Source organism: Panthera uncia (assembly GCF_023721935.1).
Source record: "Panthera uncia isolate 11264 chromosome C1 unlocalized genomic scaffold, Puncia_PCG_1.0 HiC_scaffold_3, whole genome shotgun sequence".
Taxonomy (NCBI): Eukaryota; Metazoa; Chordata; class Mammalia; order Carnivora; family Felidae; genus Panthera; species Panthera uncia.
In genome coordinates, this window is record NW_026057584.1 from 13,926,669 (window position 1) to 13,950,672 (window position 24,004).

At 37.7% G+C, this 24,004-nt stretch overlaps 1 protein-coding gene across 5 annotated transcripts in view; it reads left to right on the plus strand.

Annotated features, from left to right (window-relative positions):
- CUL3 (cullin 3) overlaps positions 1-24,004 on the plus strand; it is a 95,053-nt gene that overhangs the window by 20,189 nt on the left and 50,860 nt on the right. For 2 of the 5 annotated variants that reach the window (XM_049615831.1, XM_049615836.1), the window contains exons 2-3: positions 1,323-1,520; positions 21,372-21,485. In XM_049615831.1, coding sequence (XP_049471788.1) covers positions 1,323-1,520; positions 21,372-21,485 — 312 coding nt within the window. Of the gene's footprint in view, positions 1-1,322; positions 1,521-2,732; positions 2,860-21,371; positions 21,486-24,004 lie in introns of those variants that run through there. The other 3 variants (XM_049615834.1, XM_049615832.1, XM_049615833.1) reach the window with 3 other exon arrangements.

The following is a 24,004-nucleotide window of genomic DNA, read 5'->3' on the forward strand; positions in this document are numbered from 1 at the left end:
TTTGATGGTACTGGAGAAGTATGAGGGTTTGTGAGGATTTCTTTTTAACATGGGAAACTGATGATTTTGAATGTGGGTGGAAATTATCTAGCAGAGAGGAAAGAATGTGGTGATGATGAGGAGAAGGGAGATTGGTAAAGGGAGGTTCTTTATAGGTGAGTTGGCATGGAACTAAACTTCGTTCTGTATAGGTATCACCTGGGTTCAAAATGCTGATTATGGTTCTGTAGGTGTGGGGTGGAGCCTGAAATTCTGCATTTCTGTAGTAAGTCCTTGATGATGTCTATGTTTCTAGTCCCTGTGCTATAATTTGAGCAGAAGAACTTGGTACTTTGAGCACCAGGACTAGCAGGGTATATTGATTCATAATCCTATAGATTGGTGGATATGGTTGGGGTTTGTGCATTGTGTCTTCAGATTGTTTCTGTTTTCTCAGAACAGGAAGCAAGTCATTATCCTAGAATGAGGATGAAGGAGATGGTATAAAATCAGCTGTTTGGTAGAGTTAACGGTCTAGAATGTAGGATGGTGGGGTTGTACTCTGGGCCCACTTGTGGTTAGTGGTTATGAATTGAAACCAAGACCTATTGAATATGGGTGTGTGTGTGTGTTACTCATTTACTTTCAGCTACACACATGGGTGAGTGTGAGGAGTTGGTGGGTAGGTGTGGTTTAGAATGGTAAGTATTTTGGAGGGGAGAGGGGCAACTGATTCATGGGTGTATACAAGGTAGCTACAAATGATGGGACTGTGGAATCTGAACCGGGAAAGGAAGAAAATAAGAGAATCCTAGGTTAAACAGAAAATGTGGGGTTTTTGTTTTGTTTTTAATTGCACGTCTTCTTCCAGTCTTTAATTTGCTAAGGAGCTCTGTAAATCTTCAGGAGAGGAAAATAGTGTTCATGTCCTCAGTTTCGTTTTTTTTTTTTGTTTTTAATTAGGGAACTCTTTCTGTCTCAGCATCTCTCTGAGCTTGTATTCCACTAAATAAACTAAGGGAAGGATGTCTTAACACTTTTGGCTAAAGCCAGGTATTAACATCGGGGATTATGATTTCATTTAAATTGGAGGGTTTTGATGCATGTAAGAAAGGAGGAAAGTCTTAAGGATTTTTTTACAAAAATGGCTTTTGTCAGCTCTAAAAACTATTCTTATGTGTATTTTTTAATTTTTGTTAGAACAGACTGTTAACATCCTTATTAAGTAATGCAGATTTATAGTCATAGCCATATAATAAAATAATTACTCTGTGGACAAATACAGAAAGATTTTCAACCATTGGTGTTTTTTTTTGTCTTTTTGTCTCTCTTGGATATTACAGATGACCATGGATGAAAAATATGTAAACAGCATTTGGGACCTTCTGAAAAATGCAATTCAAGAAATCCAGCGTAAGAATAACAGTGGTCTTAGTTTTGAGGAGCTCTATAGAAATGCTTATACAATGGTTTTGCATAAACACGGAGAAAAGCTCTACACTGGACTAAGAGAAGTTGTTACCGAACATCTCATAAATAAGGTATCCAACCTTAAAGGACTATTGCTAATTCTATGGAATCTAGAAAATCCTTTATATACTATATAGTACTGTGACTAGCAGTGTTAGCTTTAAAGGCTGTAGGAAGCCTAGAGAAATAATAATTAGTGGCTGTATTCTAAAACCTCACTCAGAATTTCTAACCAGCTAAGTCACAATTTTTGATAATTGAGGGAAGATGAAATTTGTGATTTATGATAAATACATTCTTTGTAATCATTATTAAGGAAACAGACTTTGATTAACTTATAAATGCTTGTTTATTAATGTGTGATTTACAGATCATTATTTTTTCCTTGAAATGCTTAATCAGTCAGCCCATTTTAGCTTTCTCTACTTCCTCTGTATACTTGAAAGGAATAAAACTACAATGTTTAAAAAATACCGTCTAAGACTTTTCACCAGTTGAAATTGACTGTTTTAACCAAGTTCCATAGTAAACATGAATTTTTAAAAAAAAACAACATAAATTAGTGTTGGGCTATTAACATTAGAAAATGTTTCTTTGGTTCTAAAATGATGTTTTTGTTTTTTTAGAATAAATCTTTATATAAAGCAAACTTTTCTATTGCAAGTATGTCTTGCTTTTAAGATTGTCTGATGAAATGTAAAATACCACAGATAAATAAAAACTTCTCAAAGTTTTTGTGTGGTAGTAGGGTGTTCGTTTTTTAAATTTTATTTTGAAAAGAAATGGAAAAGTTGCACCAAACAGTACAGTGATCTCTTGTAGATTCAACAGTTGCTAACATTTTGCCAATCTTGCTGTTGATAATGGTTATTATTACTATTATTGATATTACTATTACTGAACAATTAGTGAATAAGTTTTAAAATCATTTACCCTCAAATACTTTGGGATGTTTGTCCTGAGAACAAGGAAATTCTCTCACTTAACCAAAGAACAATGTTCAAAATTAGGCAGTTTAACATTACTATAATACTGTTACCAGATACAGTCCACATTCATATTCATCAGTTGTCCTCTGTAGCAGTGATGTCCTTAGAGCAGTTCATTTTCTGATCCAGGATCCAATCCAGGATCATACACTCCGTTCCTCAGCTTTTTGTTTTTCAGCACATTGACATTTTTGACGAGTATAGGCCAGTCAGTTGTTTTGTAGATTGTCCCTCGGTTTTTGGTTTGTCTGATTGTTTCCTCATGACTAGTTTCAGGTTATGCATTTTTGGCAGGAATAATACATAAGTGATGTTGTGTCCTCAGTGCATCACATCAGGAGGCACATGATGTCAGTTTATCCCATTATTGGTGATGTTAACTTTGATCACTTGGTGTCCGCCAGATTTCTCCACTGTGAAGGTACCTTTTTTCCCTTTGTAATTCATAAGTAATTTGTTCAGATATATTTTGAGACTGTATAAATATCCTGTTCCCCAAGAAACTTTCATGTGATGGTTTTAGCATCCATTGATGATTCTTGCATGAATCATTATAACTATGGTGGTTACAAAATAGTCACTTTCTGTTTCTACTATTCCTTCCATAATTTCTTTCTCTTAAATGGGATTATGTAAGCAGGTAGCTAGTGTTTCAAGAAGCAAAGTGATTGTGTTCTTCATGCAATCAACAGGTTTTTTTAGTGCCCGCTCTCCACAGCTTTCTAGGAAAGTGCAGTGGGTGCGAAGGGTTATGATACCCTTGTCTTTACTGTGATGTAAGAGATGATGCAGACATTTGGATACCAGTGTGAGGCGTTATATAATTAAGTGGCAAATGAATTGAATGAGCAGTAAATGGCTTAGGAATTCATAGGAGGGAGAGATTATCCTGGGCTGTAAGATTTCATGGGAAGATATCAAATTGAACTGAGCTGTGACAAATTTGGGATATAAGTGAACAATGTGGAAGGCATTCCAGGATGGCAGATGTCATGTGATTATACAGAAATAATAAATTTGGTATACTTAATGTGTACTAAAGGTGGTAAAGAAGAATTTGAGGTATATAATAATTTGTGGGGATTAATAGATTGTAATGTTGCAAAGGTGGTTTGGGAACAGATTGGAGAAAGACTTGAATGTCAAGCTAAGGAATTTGGACTTAACAGTGGAGTTTTTTTGGAAATTTTTAAGTGGATGACAATGTGACAGAATATTTTAAGAAGATTAGGATGAAAATGATATATAAATGTAGAATTGGGAGGTTGTTTGCTAGAAGCAGGGGAGAACCTGGAAATTTTTGAGTAAAGCGATAGGCTAGAAATGAATAGATTGAGGAGGTGACAAATTTTGTTTTCGGTAATATTAGAGATTTTTATAGTTGGAAGCAGCCTTAGAGATCATTTCACATGTGAGGGAAATTGAGTGTGAGATCATCACAGAATTGTGTTTAGAGATATACAGGTTTAGAGCTTGAGCAGGAACTCCGAACTGGAGATCGAGATTGGACGTGTGGTAGCACGTACTGAGGATTAAGTGTTGGAGTCCAGAGAACAAACATCTCAGAGCCAAAGGACAAGTCTTCAAAAACAAACTGGTACGTAGGTGTGGGAAATGAAGAAGTCTAATTTAAGAAACTTGGCATCAAAAGAAAGAAGAAATGTGGAGTGGGAGAATTTTGCTTCAAGCTGTTGAAGGGGAGAAGACTGGAGCATCGGAGTTCTTGGATATGGAGAGACTGCGGAATTGAGAACGACTGAGAATTAACGGTAGAACAGAGGCACGTTCTCATTTGCGGGAGATTCCATGGTGAATGATGGTAGTGGCTGTGTGCTTGGTTCAGTTCTAGTGCATTTACATGTTTTAGTTCTTGGTCACAAACTGATGAGCCGAATACTACGATTCTCCTCTGTTTTACGAGTGGGGAAACCAAGGCACAGAGACTTAGTGATCTGTCCAGATGAACATAGCTAGTAAGTGGCCTAGCTGGAACAGTATTCAGGCAGTGTGGCTTCAGGCTGAGCCCTTGACTTCTCTGTAGATCTGCTCCTGAGGCACAATGGATGGATCAAGATGCAGTAAACACACTGAAAATGAGGGGATTCAAGTAAATTGCCTCAGTGTTTGTAAAGCTATAGTCTTTAAATTTTAGCTCTTGCTTTATTTATAATTAAAACGAAGGAGCTGGCAGTAATACCTCCTGAGATTCTTTAGTTCTAAAACTATTACAAATCTAATAATTAAACCGTGCATCTTCTGGAAACGTGATGAAGAGACTTGGAGTAGCCCTTTTTGGGTATATACTAAGAAATTGGCAAGTGAGGAAAAAGATAGCTCAGTAGGAGTTGGCCTGAATGTGCGATTTGCCGTTTTTGTTTGTCTTGAAGTGCTGCTTTGCAGCTTGGGCGAAGATGCGGAAAAAACATCTGTAGTTATGTGTTGTGTTGAGAATTGGCTCCTCCAAAAAGCAAGGAGAGGAGGGGAGACCGGAGTGGAAAATCCGTGTTTAAGTGATTTTTCAACTCTGAAGCATGGTTAGGTAGAAATTGAAGTCATGTGAACATTTCTCTGTGCTAACTGGAAGAGTTTCAGCATATTTGTGAGTTGCTTAAGGTGGTCCCATACCTAAGGTTAATTGTTACTTCGAAATATAGGCAGTTAGTTCCCTATAATATGTTCCAGAGAACGTGTAGTCAAGTTAATTGTGCTGAAGAAATTATATATGCCACGTTCTTTTTATTTCTCTTACATGGGCATTAATGATACATCACCAGCATCTCAACATGTTCGTCGATTTTTTTTTTTTTCTTTGACAAACACTCATTTGACAAGTTTAAACTAGGCAATTTCTGACTAGATGTACCAATGCTGGTTTATCTCAGAATCCATTTCTTTATTTCAGCTGAATTAAGTCTTTTAACCTCTGCTAGTATCTGTGCTCATTTTTGGGTTTTCTACTTAACTTATTTCATTTTTACTCTTAACCACACAAATATAGTACTACTATATGAAGGGGACACGAACAGGGCCATTATACAGTAGTCTTAATGTGCCCTGGTGCAGGAAATCTCAGTTTTTTCTACCAAATGGGACTTAGGAATGTTACTAACATAATGTGCAAAACATAATGTGCAAACTGCATTTGCACGATAATTGCTATTACCCGTTTGTTCGTTGAATTCTCTGACAGGAAGGTGAGAGAATGGTTTAGGGTTCTGTGGGATCAAAGTAACCATCTTCAGTCTCACAGAATGTATTCCTTTTTGTGGTTCTGAAAGCCTTACTGTGTGGTCTAGTCATCAGGGGTTTTTTTGTTCACTGTGCTTTTAGCAGTTTGCCGAACTGCGTAAGCAGTAACATTTTTTTTTTTTTTTAAAGCAAAGTTATTTCGACTCAAGTGAACATTTCAGTGCTATGGTATAGGCAGCCAGAACCTATTTTTTTTTTTTTAATGTTGCAGGTTTCAGATGAAATACATTTTTATGGAGAATTGGGGCTGGTTTATCATAGTTGCTAGTACCCTGGTTTTAAGATGAGAATAGTAAACATCCGGGCAATATCTTTGGTAAAGCAGAGTGGCGTAAGTAAACTATCAGAGCACACGAATGGAGGAACTTCTTTGAGATGAAAGTAACTGATTATTGGCTTTAGAAGTAATTTCACAAAATTGAAGCCGACATAGAAAAGCTAAATGCTTTTCTCTTACTTGGTTAGTATATTCTTCCTAGCTCTGGAAGAATGGTCCCTTTGAGGAAACTGAGATCCAAAGGAATTCAGTAGATTTCTCTAGACCACAAAGCAAAACTTAGGGTGTGATATGGCTCTTGTGCCTTGCCATAAGAAAAAACTCTGGTCTTATTTTAGAAAATATGAAAACATTTCAGAATTCACAGGGATTGGCTTTTCTTTCACATTTATTTCTAAATAAAATAACTTTAAATTCATGGTTATACTAGAGAAAAAAAGTTCTGCTACTTTCTAATTTTAAGGATTTTTAAATTGTAGATCATTTTGTTAAAGCCTCAAAAATATCCACATAAGGTTTATCAGTACAGAATTCAGCATTCAAAACTGTATGTTATTTGCTACCTCTGACTTAGGTGTAAAAAATTAGTTGGGATGCATTTGATCCCTGCACACATGGAACAGATTAACAAGTAAACAAATGTTTAGTTATAAAACATAGTGAAGAAAATGGGCTGTGGCGATAAAGAAGAGGGTAACTATGTAGGCCAAGAAGGGGGTCTCTGAGTAAGTAATACTTGTAACGATGTTTAGACTGGGACTTGAAGAGTGAGAAGGTGCTCGTGACAAAAGTGGGTTGAAGAGCATTCCAGGCAAAGGGGATGGCTGTAGAATATTGTTTCTTTATAGGACCAGATAGTCAATATTTTCAACTTCCTGAGCCGTATGTTCTCTGTCGGCAGTCCCTCAGCCCTCTCCTGTTGTAACACCGGAGGAGCAGTAGACCATATGTAATGAATGGATGTGGCAGTTTTCCAGTACAACTTTATTTTAGAAAGACAGCAGGCCATCCTTTGCCAATCCCTGGAATAGAGAAATTGAAAACAAAGCCTGTTGTGAATGGGGAATTAAGTATTGGCAGTGGGGAAGAATGGGACAAGATGAGGTTTGGAGAGAGGCATTGAAACCATGGTGTAAAGGTTTCATACTTAATTATATGTGCATTAGGAAGTCATTCAAGAATTTTAAGCAAGACAGAGACGTGATCTGATGCAGATTTTTAAAATACTACTCTGGTTGCTATGTGGTGACTAAATCAGAGGGCCCAAGAGTTGAAGTGAGCAGAGCAGGAAGGAGGAATCTAGTAATTCAGGTGAGCGACAGTGGTGATTTACACGAGTGTAGTGACATTGGGGATAGAGACATTTCAGATTCAGGATACTTTGAAAATAGAAAGATTGTTACCTCTGAATAGATTGTGTAGGGAATGAGGAGGAGGAATCCAAGATGACTTCTAGGTTTTTGGTTCTTGAACAGCAAGGTGTTTCTATTTTTTTCAACATAGGTTTGGGGTAGAAAAAGGAGTTTCCATTTGAATATATTAATCTTAAGATGCCAGTGAAATTGGATACGCAAGTCTAGTTCTCTGAGAAATTTTGACTGGAAATGTAAATTTGGGAATTGTGAGCATGTAGATGCTACATAAAGCTTTGGAAGTAGATAAATTCACACAGAAGAAAACAAATGGGGACTTCAGATTTAACCCTGAGGAATTTAAATGTTTCATGTAGATTTAAGGATTGCAATGGAAACTGAAAAATAGCCAGGTACTTTAAGACTCAGCTCTCACCTTAAGTTATAAAATCATTTAATGTCAACATTTATTTAGCAGTTTGTTTTTCATAATCATTTTGTCTGTGTTGTATATATGTGTGCGCGTGTGTGTGTGTAATAGCTAAAGACTGTTTTTTTAAATTAATTTACTTTTTTTAACATTTATTCATTATTGAGAGATAGAAACTGAGCATGAGCAGGGGAGGGGCAGAGAGAGGGGGAGACACAGAATCCGAAGCAGGCTCCAGGCTCTGAGCCGTCAGCACAGAGCCCGACGTGGGGCTTGAACTCACAAACCGTGAGATCATGACCTGAGCTGAAGTCGGATGCCCAACCGACTGAACCACCCAGGTGCCCCTAAAGACTACTTTAAATTTCAGTGTAGTGCCAGTCAGTTCTGTTACTTGTGGGCAGGGTTAGGTAAGGTTAGAACCATCCTGTTTTTAATTTTTTTCCCCCTCCTTCAGCTTTATTGAGGTGTAGCTGACAAAATTGTTAAGATACTAATGTGTTTGGGTTTTTTTGGAGTCATCTTTTAGAAGATTGCTGTTTGGGATTTAAACTTGACAGAAAGCCTTTAAGCTCATAGTAAAGTAACTGAGGACTTCTTTTTCTTCTTTATCCACTACTGAACACTCCATATTTAATAATAAATAACCTAGAAGTAGCTGCAGTGGAAAAAGTACTGGGTAGAAAGAAGGGAGAACTGGGCTTTAGGCCTAATTCTACCACTAACAGTCTTGAACAAATTACTAGACTTTCTCCTGGATTTCAGATTATTAATTTATAAAATGAGATTGGGATTGTTTTTGTTAATAATCTCAGTGAGCTTTAAAATTGTATAATGGCTTGTGTGTCGATAATTTTGGTTTATTAAGACTTAGGAAGATTATAGTTTTAAAGTTTATCATTGTTCTTTCCTGTGCCATAATAAGTATTTAGAATAAAAACATTTTCTTTTTCAAAAATATTTATTTATATTTAGGAAGGAGAGAGAAAAGTCCCAAGCAGGATCCGCACTGTCAGCGCAGAGCCTAACATGGGGCTCGAACTCATAAACCGTGAGATCGTGACCTGAGCCAAAATCAAGAGTTGGACACTTAACCAACTGAGCGACCCGGGCGCCCCTCCCTCCTTTTTAAAATGTTTATTTATTTTTGAGAGAGAAAAACATTTTTAATTGTTTCTTAAAATCAGGGGAGAAACTCCTATTTTAATGTGGCAAGAATTTTATTCTAATTTCGTGATGCTTAATAGTTTCTTAGATTAGCCTTATGCTTAATTTCCCCTCTTTCTCTCAAATTATTAACTCTGTAGTAAGAATTGAGTAATGTGGGAGCCTCATAAATGAGCTAATTCTTGTGCTTTGAAAGTTTGAACAAAAAAGATACTGACTTTTCAGCTCTACTAGAAACAACTTCTTACTGCTAAAAAGAACATTTATTTAAAGTCTTTCTGTGAGCACTGGGTGTTATGTGTAAGTGAGGAGTCACTACATACTCCTGAAACGAATATTACACTCTATGTTAACTAACTGGAATTTAAATTAAGAAAAGAAAAGAAAAAGAAAAAAGGATTTGTCCTGTAGATATATTTAAATATGTATATGAAGAGTATGCTACTGTTTATTGTAGTATTGTATTTAAATGCCAAAAAGGCTGAAAACTCTCTAAATGTTAACTAATAGACTGTTCAATAAATGGAATTATATCCACACAATGAAAAAAAAATCCATCCATATAACCTGTGTTTTTCAAATAATATCTTACTTTGGAAGGAAGGCAGATTAGTCAGATTAGAGGTTCCTCCTGCTCACTTTTCATTCATTTAGAAAACTACTAAGGACCTATCATGTGCCAGGCACTCCTCTAATAAGCATTTACGTTATATCAAAGGTCCTTGCCCTTGCCTTTGGGGAACTTAAGTTTTGGACTTAAGCACTTGAAAAACTGAAGCTTTGAAGAATAGTTTGAATTTTTAAATGGCTTTCTTGTTTGAGGTTTTTTGTTTTGTTTGTATGTTTGGTAAATTGAAAAGTCTTTCTGTAAAGTAACACACTACTGTTTATTTTTTGTATGTAGGGTTTCCTTTGCTGAAAATGGTATCTCTGGGTAAACTATTCTTTCAATATATTGATTTTTCTTCCCATTTTTAAAGAGAGAATGAGAAGAGCCAGAATTTTAAATACTGTGTATTCACCAGTAAATTAAAGTGTTTCTGTGAGGGTACTAATTGCATGTGAAAATGAAGTTGGTATTTCCTGGTAAGCTCTGGAATATTTTATAAGTCAGTTATTTAAACAGACTTGACTTTTTATAAGAAAGCTTTTTAGTGCTTTTCTTTCTAGGCAAATGTGGATGAATGTAGGTTGTTTTTTTTTTTTTTTTAATGGCATTTATGTTCAAAATATAAATATAATGATTGCAGTGAGTTACAAGAGGACATTGATAGAAACACTCAGGAATAAGATTTTCCTTAGCAAAGACATTTCATTTCAGAGGCCCACAGATACTGAGTCTCTTGTGTTTCATCTGCCAAAAAAATAATTAAGACACCATGCCTGTCAGCAAGACTCTCCCAGTTTTAGTGGAGGTAATCAGATTTGAAGGAGAATTATTTTGCCTGAAGAATTCAGGGCAGAGTAGAAAGAGGAGGTCATTTTCGACGAGCCTTAGATAATTATTAAAGATTCATCGTGTGAACAAAGGCGATAGTCCAGAAAGTGGTGTGAGTTAAAAAAGGCAGGTAGGTACGATGAGCACAGTCAGGTATGGTCAGTGTAGATGGAATATAAAAGGTGTCTGATGACATTTTTTGGGAATGAGAGTGTTAAAGTTAGTTGGACTCGTTTTTGAAAAACATGGTAGGGGACTTGGGTTTTATCCTGTGGGTGGTGGGAACCATTGGTTTTAACCTTCTAAAAGAGACTGACCGGAGTGGAGATGGAGTGAAAGATTTAGTAGGCATTCCTTCTTCGGTGCTTCATTGCTGGGCATCTTTCGTTCGCCTGCCATCTTGTCTTGTCCTTTTTTTCTAACTGAAAAGTTGTTGAAAGAAACAGAATCCATTTCATTGAATATTGCTTGGGGTGATGATGAGGAAGAAGGCTCTGAGCTAGAGGTACAAACCCTTAATGAATATGTTTTGGAAGGGTGGCTTGAATAGGAATAGAGTAATCCCCAAAGAGGAAGAGATTACTGGGGATAGCGTAGGGAACAGAGACCATTAGAGAGTCAGGAAGATAGCAACCATGGGATATGAGGGGAGTAGGAACTTGAGTAGCTACTACTTTGAAAGGATTGGCAGAGAAACCATGTTGGGGGAGCGCCAGGCTTAAAGCTTGGCCTAGGTTAGTTGGTAAATTCACCCATGTGTTACCTATCAGCTGTTACCGCTTAAATTGTTAAGTAGCCTGTAAGCACTGTGAGGGCAGGTACCTACCTTTTCTGCTTTCTTGTCTTGTTGTAATGTCTAGTGATGTTTTTTTTAATTATAAAATAAGCAGATGAGCCAAGGGTAAGACCTGTTTTATTCATCTTCATGTCTCCTTCTCCTTCATATAGTTGGCACTCAGTAATTGTCGATTGAAATGAATCCCTGAGAATACCAGCAGTCAAATGGAAACCATGCTTTATATCCACGAACTGCCAAATTCTGTTTTGTCTTCCACATGTGCAGTGATACTTACACCTACCCAAGTTAATTGCTGAATCCAAACCCTGTTTAAGCAGAGTGTATTTCACCATTTAAAAGCACAGTGTAATTTCTGGGTTGTATATCTCTCATTTTTTGAGATGATTCTGCTGGCAGCCAGATCGTGTGATCCTGTGGAACCGTGGATTTTTTTCCTCCACGTTAACTCAAGAAACGAAAAGACTGATTGCCATATTGCCATGCTTTGTATATGTCTTACTACTTATTCTGTGAGTGGCCCTGTTGTTCAGAGTTTATGATAGTGCTATAATGGTTTTTTATGCATATCTTTTGTTTTAACCATTGTGAATGGAATACTCTACAAATGTTAGATAATTCATGTCCTTCTGTGGTACACTTAGGCTCCATTAAGCAAAAAGCTACCAGTTTTCATGGTACTCCTTTGTGCTCAAAGAGAAATCAGGCTTTTTCTGAGGTGTATTATTTTTTTAAGTTAATAATACTGTGAATTTATTTTTTAAAAATGAAGCCAAATTTAGACAGTTTGTTACTTAAATATGTAGCAGATATTCTTCATGCATGAAATTAAAAAGTATGTTGTCCTATTTCCCACTCTGTGCCCCTACTTTGAGCCTCTCGTGATTCTCTAGTGCTTCCCATCATACTGTACTTTGTACCAAGGTCATATGAATGCTAATGTTAGGCTCCTCTTTTCTCCCTTCCCCCATAGAGACTGTAAAGTGGCTGAATTCATTTTGTATCCCCCCTAGTGGCTAGCACCCTGGTTTGTTTGTCGGAAGTAATCATTAAATACTTGAACTGATAGTTCGAAGAAAGATTTTTATGTTACCCTTTTGAGTTAAGAGCTTCGTTTTGACACTTAAACAGCAAGTGAGGGAATATTGCCACTAGGAATGAGTTTTATGTTAAAATTACAAGTAATGTGCTCTTTGTAAGATGGTTAAACTTTTATTACTAACTACGTATACATTAGTAAAATTACTTATAGAAAAGTCTCCTGATAGCAGTCAAGAAACAAGTTTTCCCTGTAGTCACTATCTTACTGTTTGGTCAGTGATACTGGTATGATTCCTCTGATCAAGACGGCCACCTTTATTCTAAAAGTTAGTGGAAAAAATGAGAAACAACACTGTCTAGGAAATATTGAAAGGTCAGTGATCTTTAGATCATTCAGGAATCTCTTGTCATTAGTCAATGCTTGGAAAGTTTAAGATCTCTACAAAAGTTAAGATGAATTCTCCCAACCTTGGTAGAAGTTTGCTTTGAAATACAAAATTCTGAGGTGGTTATATGTATTATGAGAGAGAGCAACATCTATTCACCAGCCATATATTGAATACACAGATGATAGGATATTAGCTGCATTACAAGTTCCTCAACCTGTAAAATAAAAGGAAACCTTCCAGTTACAGGGAGAAATAACTGTTTTAGAAGAAAGGAAAGCAAGAATCAAGTGGGAATTGAGGCTTAGGAAATAATTGTATAAAGTATTTAAACATATGTATGTTTTATGTTCCATGCTTTCAAAATCTCAAGCACTTGAAAATGCAGATTCTGATTCAATAGGGCTAACATAGGATCTGAGATTGTGCACTTCTCTCTCTCTCTTTTTTAATGTTTGTTTATTTTGAGAGACAGAGCAGAGGAGGGGCAGAGAGAGGAGGGGGAGAGAGAGAATCCCAGGCAGGCTCTGTGCTGTCAGTGCGGAGCCTGATGCGGGGCTTGAACTCCTGAACCGTGAGATCATGACCTGAGCCGAAACTAAGAGTCGGATACTTAACCGACTGAGCTGCCCAGGCACCCCTGAGATTGTGCATTTCTAATAAGTGCCCAGGTGATGATGATGATGATGAATCTTGACGATGACACTGCTCTGTGGACATTTATAGAGTAGCAAGATCAAGTATCTGTGCTAATAATATTATGAATATGTAATACAAGTAACATTTTGATACTTGCAAATGCTTCTGTGGCATTTACTGTGGGCTGGGCCTTGTTATAAGCATTATTTGTATGTTAACTGATTTTATCCACACAGCAGCTCCTTGCAACAGGTGCTGTTACTGTTCCTCTTTTGTAAAAACTTGATGCACAAAGAAATTAAGTTACTCACGGTCACGTATCTATTAAGTGTTGGATCTGTCATTTGCATCAGGCAGGCATGCTTTCCAGCCTCTGCACTCTGGTGTTGCCACTATTCGCTCTGTGGAACTGTTGCATAAAAATAGCAAAACATAACACTATTTTTAATCTTTTAATTCAGGAATTCTCAGGAGAAAGGGAAGAGCTGTGGAGCTTTTTAAAAATTGTCCGATTAAGAGACATGTCTTCTGTACTCCATGGTTTGGCTTCTCTGGAGATCACTCCTTGTAGGTAGCCACTTCTATGCAGGTTTATATCACATCACTCTGGTGTGGTTGAAAGGTTTTTGAGATCTTCAAGAATAACTCTCTAATGACATTCCTGGGAAAAATAGGGTTTACCTAACTGGTAAAATTTGTAAAGTGACAAGCCCTCAAATCATGTGTGAGGGACTCTGAAAAAGTTCAAATGTTGTTAAGCGGGAACTTAAACGCTATTTTGTGATCATGCAAATGTTGCACACTTATGTAAATAGTTCACTCAGATGAGATAAGCAATATTTGTTTTAGAATTTAGAGCCAGAGAGGTACTTTTTAGCAGGTCCTGTGGCTCTCAGGTTTTTTTTTCTTTATCAAACAATGGGAAGCCCCACTTTTAAAATCCTACAAAACCAATATAAATCATTTGCTCAGTGAAATGGAGCCTGCCCTGCAGTGGTACTAAGACGTCTTAGTGGAGCAGGATGTGAATGCCATTGTTCTTGTCAACCCCAGTGATATAACAGGTGAGAGGAGCTCTAGACCAGATAGGTTAAGTAACTTATTCAAAGTCCTAGTTACTAACTTCCCTGGAAAGTTGTTTTCAAATACTAATTTGATTAACTCTTGGGTGACTGTTAAAATCTGACAGATTTCTAGGAGGTTACAGCTTTTAAAGTTAGAGTTTCTCTGTGATATTTTTAGAATGTTCTTTGTGTAATTAGCATGTGCTCCATGACCCATTTTGTGTTTCTAATACACAATGTGTATTTCAGTGCAAGATAGTGCTAAATACAATTTTCCATACTTCAGAGATTTGTCTGTATTTGAAATTGTCCTGCATTTTGAGACTTTTAAGAAGGAAGGCATTCATTTTCAGTAGTTCATATCATTGTTAATGATATGGCTCAGTTCTAGTTTCAGCGGAGTTCGCAGCCAAAATCTTTATAATTAGTGTTAGCTGATGAATTTCTTTGTGTCACCTAAATATTTAATTAGGATTGGCTGGCTTGGATTTTGCCCAGACATTGAAACTTATAGAGGGCGAAAAAATCTTAATTAATGATTTAATCTGTGTGTGTGTGTGCGTGTGTGTGCCCGCCCCCCTCCCCCGCCGGGTACTAGTGCTGTTAGAGGGTGGGGGGAACTGTGAGATCATTAATGTCCTTTGATTCTCCAACCAGCCAAGAGTTGCTGGCCCAGGGTTGGCCTCCTTGTCAATCCATGAAGGTATTTGGTTAAGAAAACTCAAGGCAAAGACTGGGAGTTTAGAGGCCTTGCTCATCCCTGCTGGCCTCTCCTGTCATCCTCCTTTCCATCCTTCTCTTCCTTTTGCCAATAATTTGATTGACTTGAGAATGTGTTTCCTGCAACTTGGACATTAATTTATCAGTGAACAGATTTTATCACAATGTTGAAAAATAAACATTTTCTTTTGACTTAGTAATTCCACTTTAATCTTTGCTAAGGATATAATTAAAAGGACAGGAAAAGCTATGGTCACAGAAATGAAGAATGTAGTATGCCAACATGAATTATTCCAGAGTCATTCATAGGTTTACACTCTCAAAATAATAATTCTTTCATTGTTTGGCATTCAAGTTGGTTTTTTTTTTTTTTTTTTTTTTAAGAGATGATTTTTTATTTTTATTTTAGAGAGAGCATGCTAAGTGGGGGAGAGGGGCAGAGGGAGAGAGAGAATCCTAAGCAGGCCCCATGCTCAGCACAGAGCCCAACATTGGGCTCGATACCATGACCCTGGGCTGAAATCAAGAGTCAGATACTCAACTGACTGAGCCACCCAGGCACCTCTCAAGTTAGTTTTAAAAATAAGCATTGTGGCATCATAGCTTATGTTTATGATATAATAAAATGGTCTAACTTGAGAATCATAATTGTTGCAAGTTCTTAAAAAGCCAATATCAATAAAAGTAGCCTTTTATTTTTATGTACAGTTTTATGAATTTTAGCCCATATATAGATTCATGTAAATGCTGTCATGATCAGTACAGAACATTTCTTCACCCCAAACACTCCTATTCATTTATAATCACATCGTCCTCCCACCCCAGTACCTGGCAACCACTGATCTGTTTCGTCACTATAGTTTTGTTTTCTCAAGAATATCACGTAAATGGAACAACACAGTCTATAACCTTTTGAGACCAATGTCTTTCATTCAACATAATTATTTTGAGATTGAACCAAGGTGTTGTATGTATCAGTAGTTTGTTCCTTTTCATTGCTGAATGGTATATCCTATTGTATGAATGTACCACAGTTTACATATCCATTTACATGTTGTATGTAGTGTTTTATGATTATGAAGAGAGCTGTTGTAAACATGCACATATAGATTTTGTGTGAAGAGAAGTTTTCATTTCTCAAGAATAAATACCTAGGAGTGGGATTGCTGAGTCATATGGCAGGTGAATATTTAGCTTCATAAGATACTGCCAAACTGTTTTCCTGTCAGGCTGTACCGTTTTATATTCCCGCTAGCAATGTATATAAGAAGAGTTCTAGTTGCTTGGCATCTTTGCAAATACTTGGTATTGTTAATATATTTTGTTTTAGCCATTATTGTAATGGGTGTGTAGTGATATCTCATTTTAAAAGTTTCATTTCCTTAATGGCCAGTGTTGTCGGACATCTCTTTTCACGTGCAAAATATAACGTCTTTGGTGAAGTGTCTATTCAGGTCTTTTGCCCATTTCTAAATTGCTTGCTTTCTTTACAGAGTTGTAAGAGTTCTTCTCTCCCTGTGTGTCTATATAGAGAGAGATGTGAGAGATTTATTCTGGATACAAATTATTTGGTATTTTCTCCCATTCTGTAGCTTGTTTACTGTTTAAACAGTCTTCAGAACAGAAGTTTTTAATTTTGATGAAGTTCAGTTTATTATTATTTTTTTAAATCAGTTTTAGGTTCATAGCAGAATTAAGGAGAAGGTGCAGACACTTTGTATATTTCCCACTGTCTCCCCCACCATCAGCATCCCATACCAGAGTGGTACATTTGTTACAATGATTAACCCACAGTGACTTACCATTATCACCCAAGGTCCAGATTTTATATTAGAGGTCACTCTTGGTGTTGTACATTCTGTGGATTTTAGTGAATGTATAATGAAATGTATCCACTATTGTAGTGCCATACGGAATAGTTTCACTCTCCTAAAAATCCTCCGTGCTCTGCCTGTTCATCTCTCCCTCCACCCTAATGCCCACTGATCTTTCTGTTGTCTCCTTAGTTTTGCCTTTTCCAGAATGTCATGTAGTTGGAATGATATCGTTAGATAGCCTTTTCAGATTGTGTTCTTGCACTTGATAATATGTGTTTAAGGTGCCTCCATCTCTTTTCATGGCTTTAATGCCTCATTTCTTTTTAGTACTGAAGAATATTCTATTGTTTGGATGCACCACAGTTTATTGTTTCACCTACTGAAGGACATTTTGATGGCTTCCAAGTTTTGGACTTTATGAATAAAGCTACTGTAAACATCTGAACGTGGGATTTTGTGTGGACATAAATTGTTAACTCCTTTGGTACTTCTACCAAGGAGCATCATGGCTGGATCGTATGTTTGGAGTACATGTAATTTTGTAAGCAATTGCCAGACTGTGTATCATTTTGCATTCCCACCAGTAATGAGTAGAAGAGCTTGTTCACTACATCCACCTCAGCATTTAGTGTAGTCAGTGTTTTGGATTTTGGCCATTCTAATAGATGCGTAAAGGATGTCCCATTGTTGTTTTGATTTGCAATTTCCTTCTTTTTTTTAAGATTTTATTTTTAAGTAAACTCTGAGGCTTGAACACACAACCCCAAGATCAGGAGTCTCACTCTCCACCAACTGAGCCAGCCAGATGGCCCCTCAACTTGCAATTTCTTAATCAGAGATTGAATATCTCTCAGGATGCCACCTGGTTATCTTTTTGGTGAGGTGGCCAGGTCTTTGCCAGTATTTTGGATTGGGTTCTCTTGTTGAGTTTTATGAATTCTTTGTATATTTTGTATAATAGTGCTTTGCCACATAGGCCTTTTGCAGATATTTTCTCCCAGTATGTGTCTTGTCATCTCATTCTCTTCAGCAAAATCTGTTGCTCTTCAAGTGATTCTAATTCTCTGTCAGGTTTGTGATCTGCTGCTCTCGACTGCTGTCTGTATCTTGCTTTTTGCAAGGCCAAGGGCCATGAACAGCCATCAGGTTTCAACTGCTCATTTTAGCCTTGTCAGCTGGTCCCATCCTACTCTCTGTTTTCATGACTTTGTTACTGGTCTTTCCTTGTCTCACGCTTCAGATTCCAGGTCTTCATCTGGACAACCTTCATGTAGCTTTTCTTACATAACAGTGTTGCACATACATGATCTGCAGGTCCACTTGGGACTGGACCACCTCTCCGGCAGGCTTCCTTCCTGCTTGCCTTCGCTGGTGCAAAAAGCAGTGCAGGGGTGTGTTAGGGAGTGAGACGAACAGTGTTAATTCACACACAAACTGACCCCACTTTTTATTTCAAATTTTCTGTATTCTGTTAACGATTTGTAAAATAAGGGTTAAGTCTTTTTTTCCCCCACTTAATGTGTTTTTTGACTTATGTACAAACATCCCTTCTTTTAAGAACCCCATTTTAATCTTCATAAAGGTTGAATTTTCATCTCCTTCCTCCTTTTTATGGTATGTATTTGAACAAATACTTGCTCACGCTTCATGTCTCAGAGTAGAAAAACATTTTTCTGAGGCAGCATTAGAGGAAGAATTTTTTGCTCACAGAGTGATCTGAATAAGAGGAGAATGCAGCAAGTGTATCCAAGGCATTTATTTTATGTCTTCCAGTCACATATCTGTATTTGTGTGTGCATAGTCATTCAAAAATAAATGTAAGAGTATGTCTGAAAAACAGATCTTCTGGGACACCTCTTAGAACTCCCATGTCCTGTTATAAAAGCTAATTGTGAATGTATTTAATACCGCTGAACTTTACACTGAAAAATTAAGCTGGTAAAGTTTACATCATGTGGAAGTGATGAACCATTTCTGCTTATGTCATTGGCCAGAGCAGATGCATGGCCACGTCTCACTTCAACAGTAGACAGACAAATGAAATATAACAAAATTAACTTAATAGCAGATATTTTCTGCGAAGTAAAATTCATTGTTACTGATATGTCAGGATAAGTTTTTGAAGTATGCAAATAAAGCAGTTTTATAATTTATGACACATTGTGCTCATCGATCACATTTTTCATTTTGTTGAAAGGCAGCAAGAAATACGAATATTACTTAAGTACTTGGTATGTTTTATTTTAAAGTGTATATAAGTTAATGATTTTAGGAATCATCTTTTTTTAAATAACCTTAAAATTTTTAATTGGCAAGTTTTTCATTCATCTGACAGATATACCAAGCACATTTTTCATTCCAAAATTAGGGTGACGTTAATACAGTTTAAGTGTAACTTGATTTTATAACAAAGGGTCATACCAAAGTTCATTTAAGTCCTTAAGAATAATTAATTGCTAGATATTCTGATGTTTGGAATACAGACATTTTATTTTTGTCATATAGTACGATTTCTCTGGCATTGTCATGATTTTAATTTAATTACTACTCAAAATTTAGTGTTTCAGTGAACGAATATGAAGCTTGGTGAAAAATTTTATAAATAGGTGTATTTTCATTTTGTAGTTTTTCTACCGTTAGCTACCTTGGGAATTTGCATCTGACAAGCGGTAGACTTAATGAGTTGAAATAAATGATACATTACCCACTTTACAAAAATGTATTTAACACAGTACTGTCTACGAACCTACGTGAGTGTTTATCACTTTTGATATATATAGTCCAAATATTGATGGGTGATATGTGTTGAAGTCAAGGAACTTAGTCTTATGAAGAAAAGATTATATATAAAATAAAATTCTAAATTACGTCGTATAGGCTAGTGGTTTTCATAAGACACGTAGAGTAGAACAGACATATTGTCTCCTCACTAAAACCTCTTAATGACCATTTTTCCTCTAACATAGAATAAAAGATAGATACATTTTTCTCAGTTTGAACTTACTTTCTCGTGTGTTGGGAATAGTGTGTTACGTGTATTTTTTTTCAGTCTTTGGTACTTCCAACCACTTGCTTATACTTGTTTATACTAGTGCTAACACACAATGACATTTTATTTACTGTTTATAATTCAAGTTGATAGATCTCTGTATATGTCAACACACGTATGAAATCATTTCTCACAGACCACCATGACTTCAGATTCTCCCCAACCTAAAAATGTTTAACCGCTACTGCAGATGTTTGGGGATAGAACATGTCTGCTGACACTGGAGTTGGGTGTTGAGCTAGACCACAGAGGACTGGTTGGGTTTGAATGATTGAGAGGTTGGCAGTGTGGTCCCAAAGTGTTGTAGGAACTTAGAGAACAGGCACACTGCTTCTTCATGATAAAGCTAGAACCAGAGTCTGCATTCCGTTTTCTAGTCCGCAGTCTTCCCATTGGACTGATCACACGGCAGGAAATAGCAGTGGTCTGGAACCTCTTACTAGAGAAGGTGGCAGTATGCTTGTAGACTGTGGGAAGGAATTCTTGACGGCTGAGTTGTCTTAGCAGGATTGCATTAGGACGGCATTTCAGACTCCGGGCAACTTGATGTGCAAAGGCAGATATCCTGAAAAAGCTTAGGGTGTTGGAGGTGGATCATGGTGTTCAAGGGCAGGGTGAATGAAGTAAAGGGTCTTACAGATGCCAGGCACTGTGAGGTGTGGGAGGCACGCAGAGAAGTCAGAATCCGTGCTGCCGTCGTTCTTACGTTTTAGTGAGAGCGACGGTAAACGGATAAATATGTGACAGAGTAGGTAGTGACAAGTACTGTGAGGAAAAATTTAGGGTTAAGAGTGGAGATAGAGGCTGTTGTTTGAAATAGGGCGGTCGGGGAAGACGAGCAGAAAGAAGTGAGGGCGTGAGCTTTGTGAAGCCTGCAGAAGAAAGGGCAGAGCACGGTTGCTGTGTGCGGCTCCGTTGTAGCTGGAGCACACTGCGTTAATAGTTGATGCTCATTCAGTGTTCAGAGTACCAAACACTGTTCTAAGTGTGTTGCTACTATTTCACATATAAGGAAACTGAAGCACAGAGTTGAAATAACTTAACACAAGGTGACACAGCTAGTCAGGGAGCTGGGATTTGAGCCCGGGTATTTTGACTCCAAAGTCAGCATTCTCAACCATTCTGTAAAGATGGGGAAAGGGAGGCGTCATAGGAAATTTAGTTGGAGCAGTAGCCTGGGGCCAGTTATGTGGGGCCCTGTAGTTCCTTACGAGTATTTAGGATTTTATTCTTACTGGGATGTTAAGTTGTTGGACGGTTGAGAAATGCCCAGGAGGTGGCTTTCTGATTCTGGCGATCAGGAGATGGGTCTAGACTACACGACACATTTGTTAATTGTCTGTATAGAGGTAATATTAGAGCTTAAAATAGTTCCACTGGTCTAATATGTGTTTCTTTGATTGAAAATTGGAGATTTCCACTTTGTTTTATTGAACAGATATGTGCACGTATACGTACAAGAGCGTGTAGGCGTGTCAACAAACTGTAATGAACTCTTCTGTCAATAGGTGCGGGAAGATGTACTAAATTCATTGAATAACAACTTTCTTCAAACGCTAAATCAAGCTTGGAATGATCATCAAACAGCTATGGTGATGATTAGAGACATACTAATGTATATGGTAAGTAGAGCTTTTTTGTTTTTCCTTTAGAAGTTAGCCGTTTCAAAACACGGTGTCTTTCTGTCACATTTAGTTGGATGCTACAGGTCAGTGTGGAATGTGTTGTTGTTTTCAATAAACCATATTTCCTTTGCAAGGACCTACCTTAGCTTGTGTGAACTAAAATCTTGTTTATATTTAATGATTAGAATGGAAAACTGAAAGAGAAAGATTTAATTTTGTTTTCTCAGTATCTAGCACTTGGTGTTTCAAAATGGAAAATACTGAAAACCTTACTGACATCTCTCTGAGTAACAGTGGTTGAATGAGAGCAGACAGATGAAAGCTGAGTATTCTCTTACAAGTTTTTAAAACTTAGTGTCCTTACATCTTCAGTGATGAGGATGTCGTTTTATACAAATATTTTTGTAATAAGTGCACTAATAGCTGCTGACTTCATAGTAAATCTTTGCTGTATATATGTTATTTAGATATATATTCCATTTTTTATCTGTTGCGACTGTTTTATGTTTTTATGAGTCAAGAAAAATGTCTTGTTCGGCAAGACAATTTGGAAAACATTGACTTGAGCTGTTTAATAACTTTCAAAGAGATTAAACAACCAAGTTTTTTCTTACCTTGGTGTGTTCATGGTAGGGAGCCTAATTATTGTGTCACCGCAGAATGATCAAGTCTGATGACTTTTCTTGTTGCTTTAGTGTTTATATTTGGGAATTTGGACATAAGATTTTCTTCTCGGTTTTACTCTGCTTTTCAAATTTTTATTTTCAGCTTCTTTAGTTCGATTTTAGCTATAGTGTGAGAGCATGGCCTAGTTTCTTTCACTTGATAGAGTAAAGCGATGGTTGGAAAGAAGTTCCCACGAGAGCAAACAGCCGTGAAGTGTTTCGTTCTGCGCAGAGTCCAGTCAGGCCTGTGAGCCCTGGTTTCCTGGGGCTCAGTGGCAAGACGGGCAGGGAAAGGCCACTTCACTTTTCAGGGCTTTGCTAAAAGGTATAACGCATCGTTTAGCCTTTCTGAGCCTCATTTTCCTCTTCAGGATATAGATTCATCTTGTGCTGACAGTTTGAGGTAAATGACATCACCTGTGAAAACATCCATCGTACTGCCTGGGATATAAATGTGAAACAAGTTAGCTTGTACTGCACAGTCTCATTAAGTTCTGGATTTGAGGAGTCTTTAAATTTTAACACAAACACTAAGCTAGAAAACCACTTGTAATTTCATGGTCCATTACTCTATTGATAAAAGAATATTTTAATATTATACACACCCTCCACTCTGACATAATATTATTTTAAAAACTTCGGTTTTCTTTCAGTTCCCTTTTGGGGTAGGGGGGAGCGGGGAGAGGGTTCCCAAGTGAAATCTCAAGCCTGAATCCTGTTAGGTGACCGTAGTCCAGAAACTAGTTAGTTTATTCCTCAGCTTCCTCATTTATGAAACGAGCACCCTGTTGTACTCACCGGGTAGGGTAGCCACGAGGCTAGAAGGTGCCATTCACGCGTAGCACTGACAGCACCTGGACCGTAGCGTCATGTGCTGCGTCACAATTTACTAGGATTAGTATTTCTTGTCCCTTCTTTCATCAGACCCGTCTGATAGTGCCTCAACCCTGGTTAAACCCAGCAAGCTCCCTTTCCTGGGCCTCTGCTGGAGGAAACCCCACACGGGGTGGATCGGTGCCACCGTCTGTCCTTTGTCACGGACCTCCAGTTGACCCTTCACACTGTCCAGCGGTCGTCTCTTCCCTCCACTTACTTCTCCTCAAATGTCCAGCTCTCCTGCTGGCCTCCTCACTCTTGATAAATAAATGATCTTGCCTTCCACTTCCCAGGGGAAAGAGCAAGAAGCATCGGGTAGAACCTGTGTTCGCTTCTTACCATTCTACCCACACTTTTGTCTGTATTTTCTCCCCTTTTGTGTTTTTTTCTGTCCCTGCTGTTTTAATGGAGGGCAGTGTCTCCTCTCCTGGTAAAGGCCAGTGTTCCTCCTGTGCTAAGGATCACATTCCTTTCTACCTTGTCAAAAACCTAAAGTATTTTCAGGGCTCTGCCTTTTTACTGAGTCTTACTCATCAGCATGAGACATGTTCAGGCCACTCACATCCTCAAAATAAAATTCTACTAAATTTTCTGTTGGACTCCCGCACTGCCTCTCAGGGTCTCCATGGCCATCCACAGCCAAGTGTCTCGTGAGAAATGTCGACACTTGCTGTCTCCCTTCTCTCATCTTTCGTCACTTTGGGTATGTTCCAGTTCCACCTGCTTCCTCAGCTGTGCTGTTCAGTCTTGCTCTTACTAGAATCACCAGGTCTGCGCATCTCCGAAGGCAGAGATCACTGTGAATACTACTCTTGCTCTTTGACTGTTTGCAGCAGCCTTTGGCACAGATGGCTACTCTTTTCTTCCTCTCGTGTGCTGGGTCCTTAATTCCGGTGACCTGGCACTCCTTTGGTGTGCCTCCTACCTTTGTGTCTCTTCTCAAGTACTTACTCTTCTTCTCCTCAGCCCTTTAAA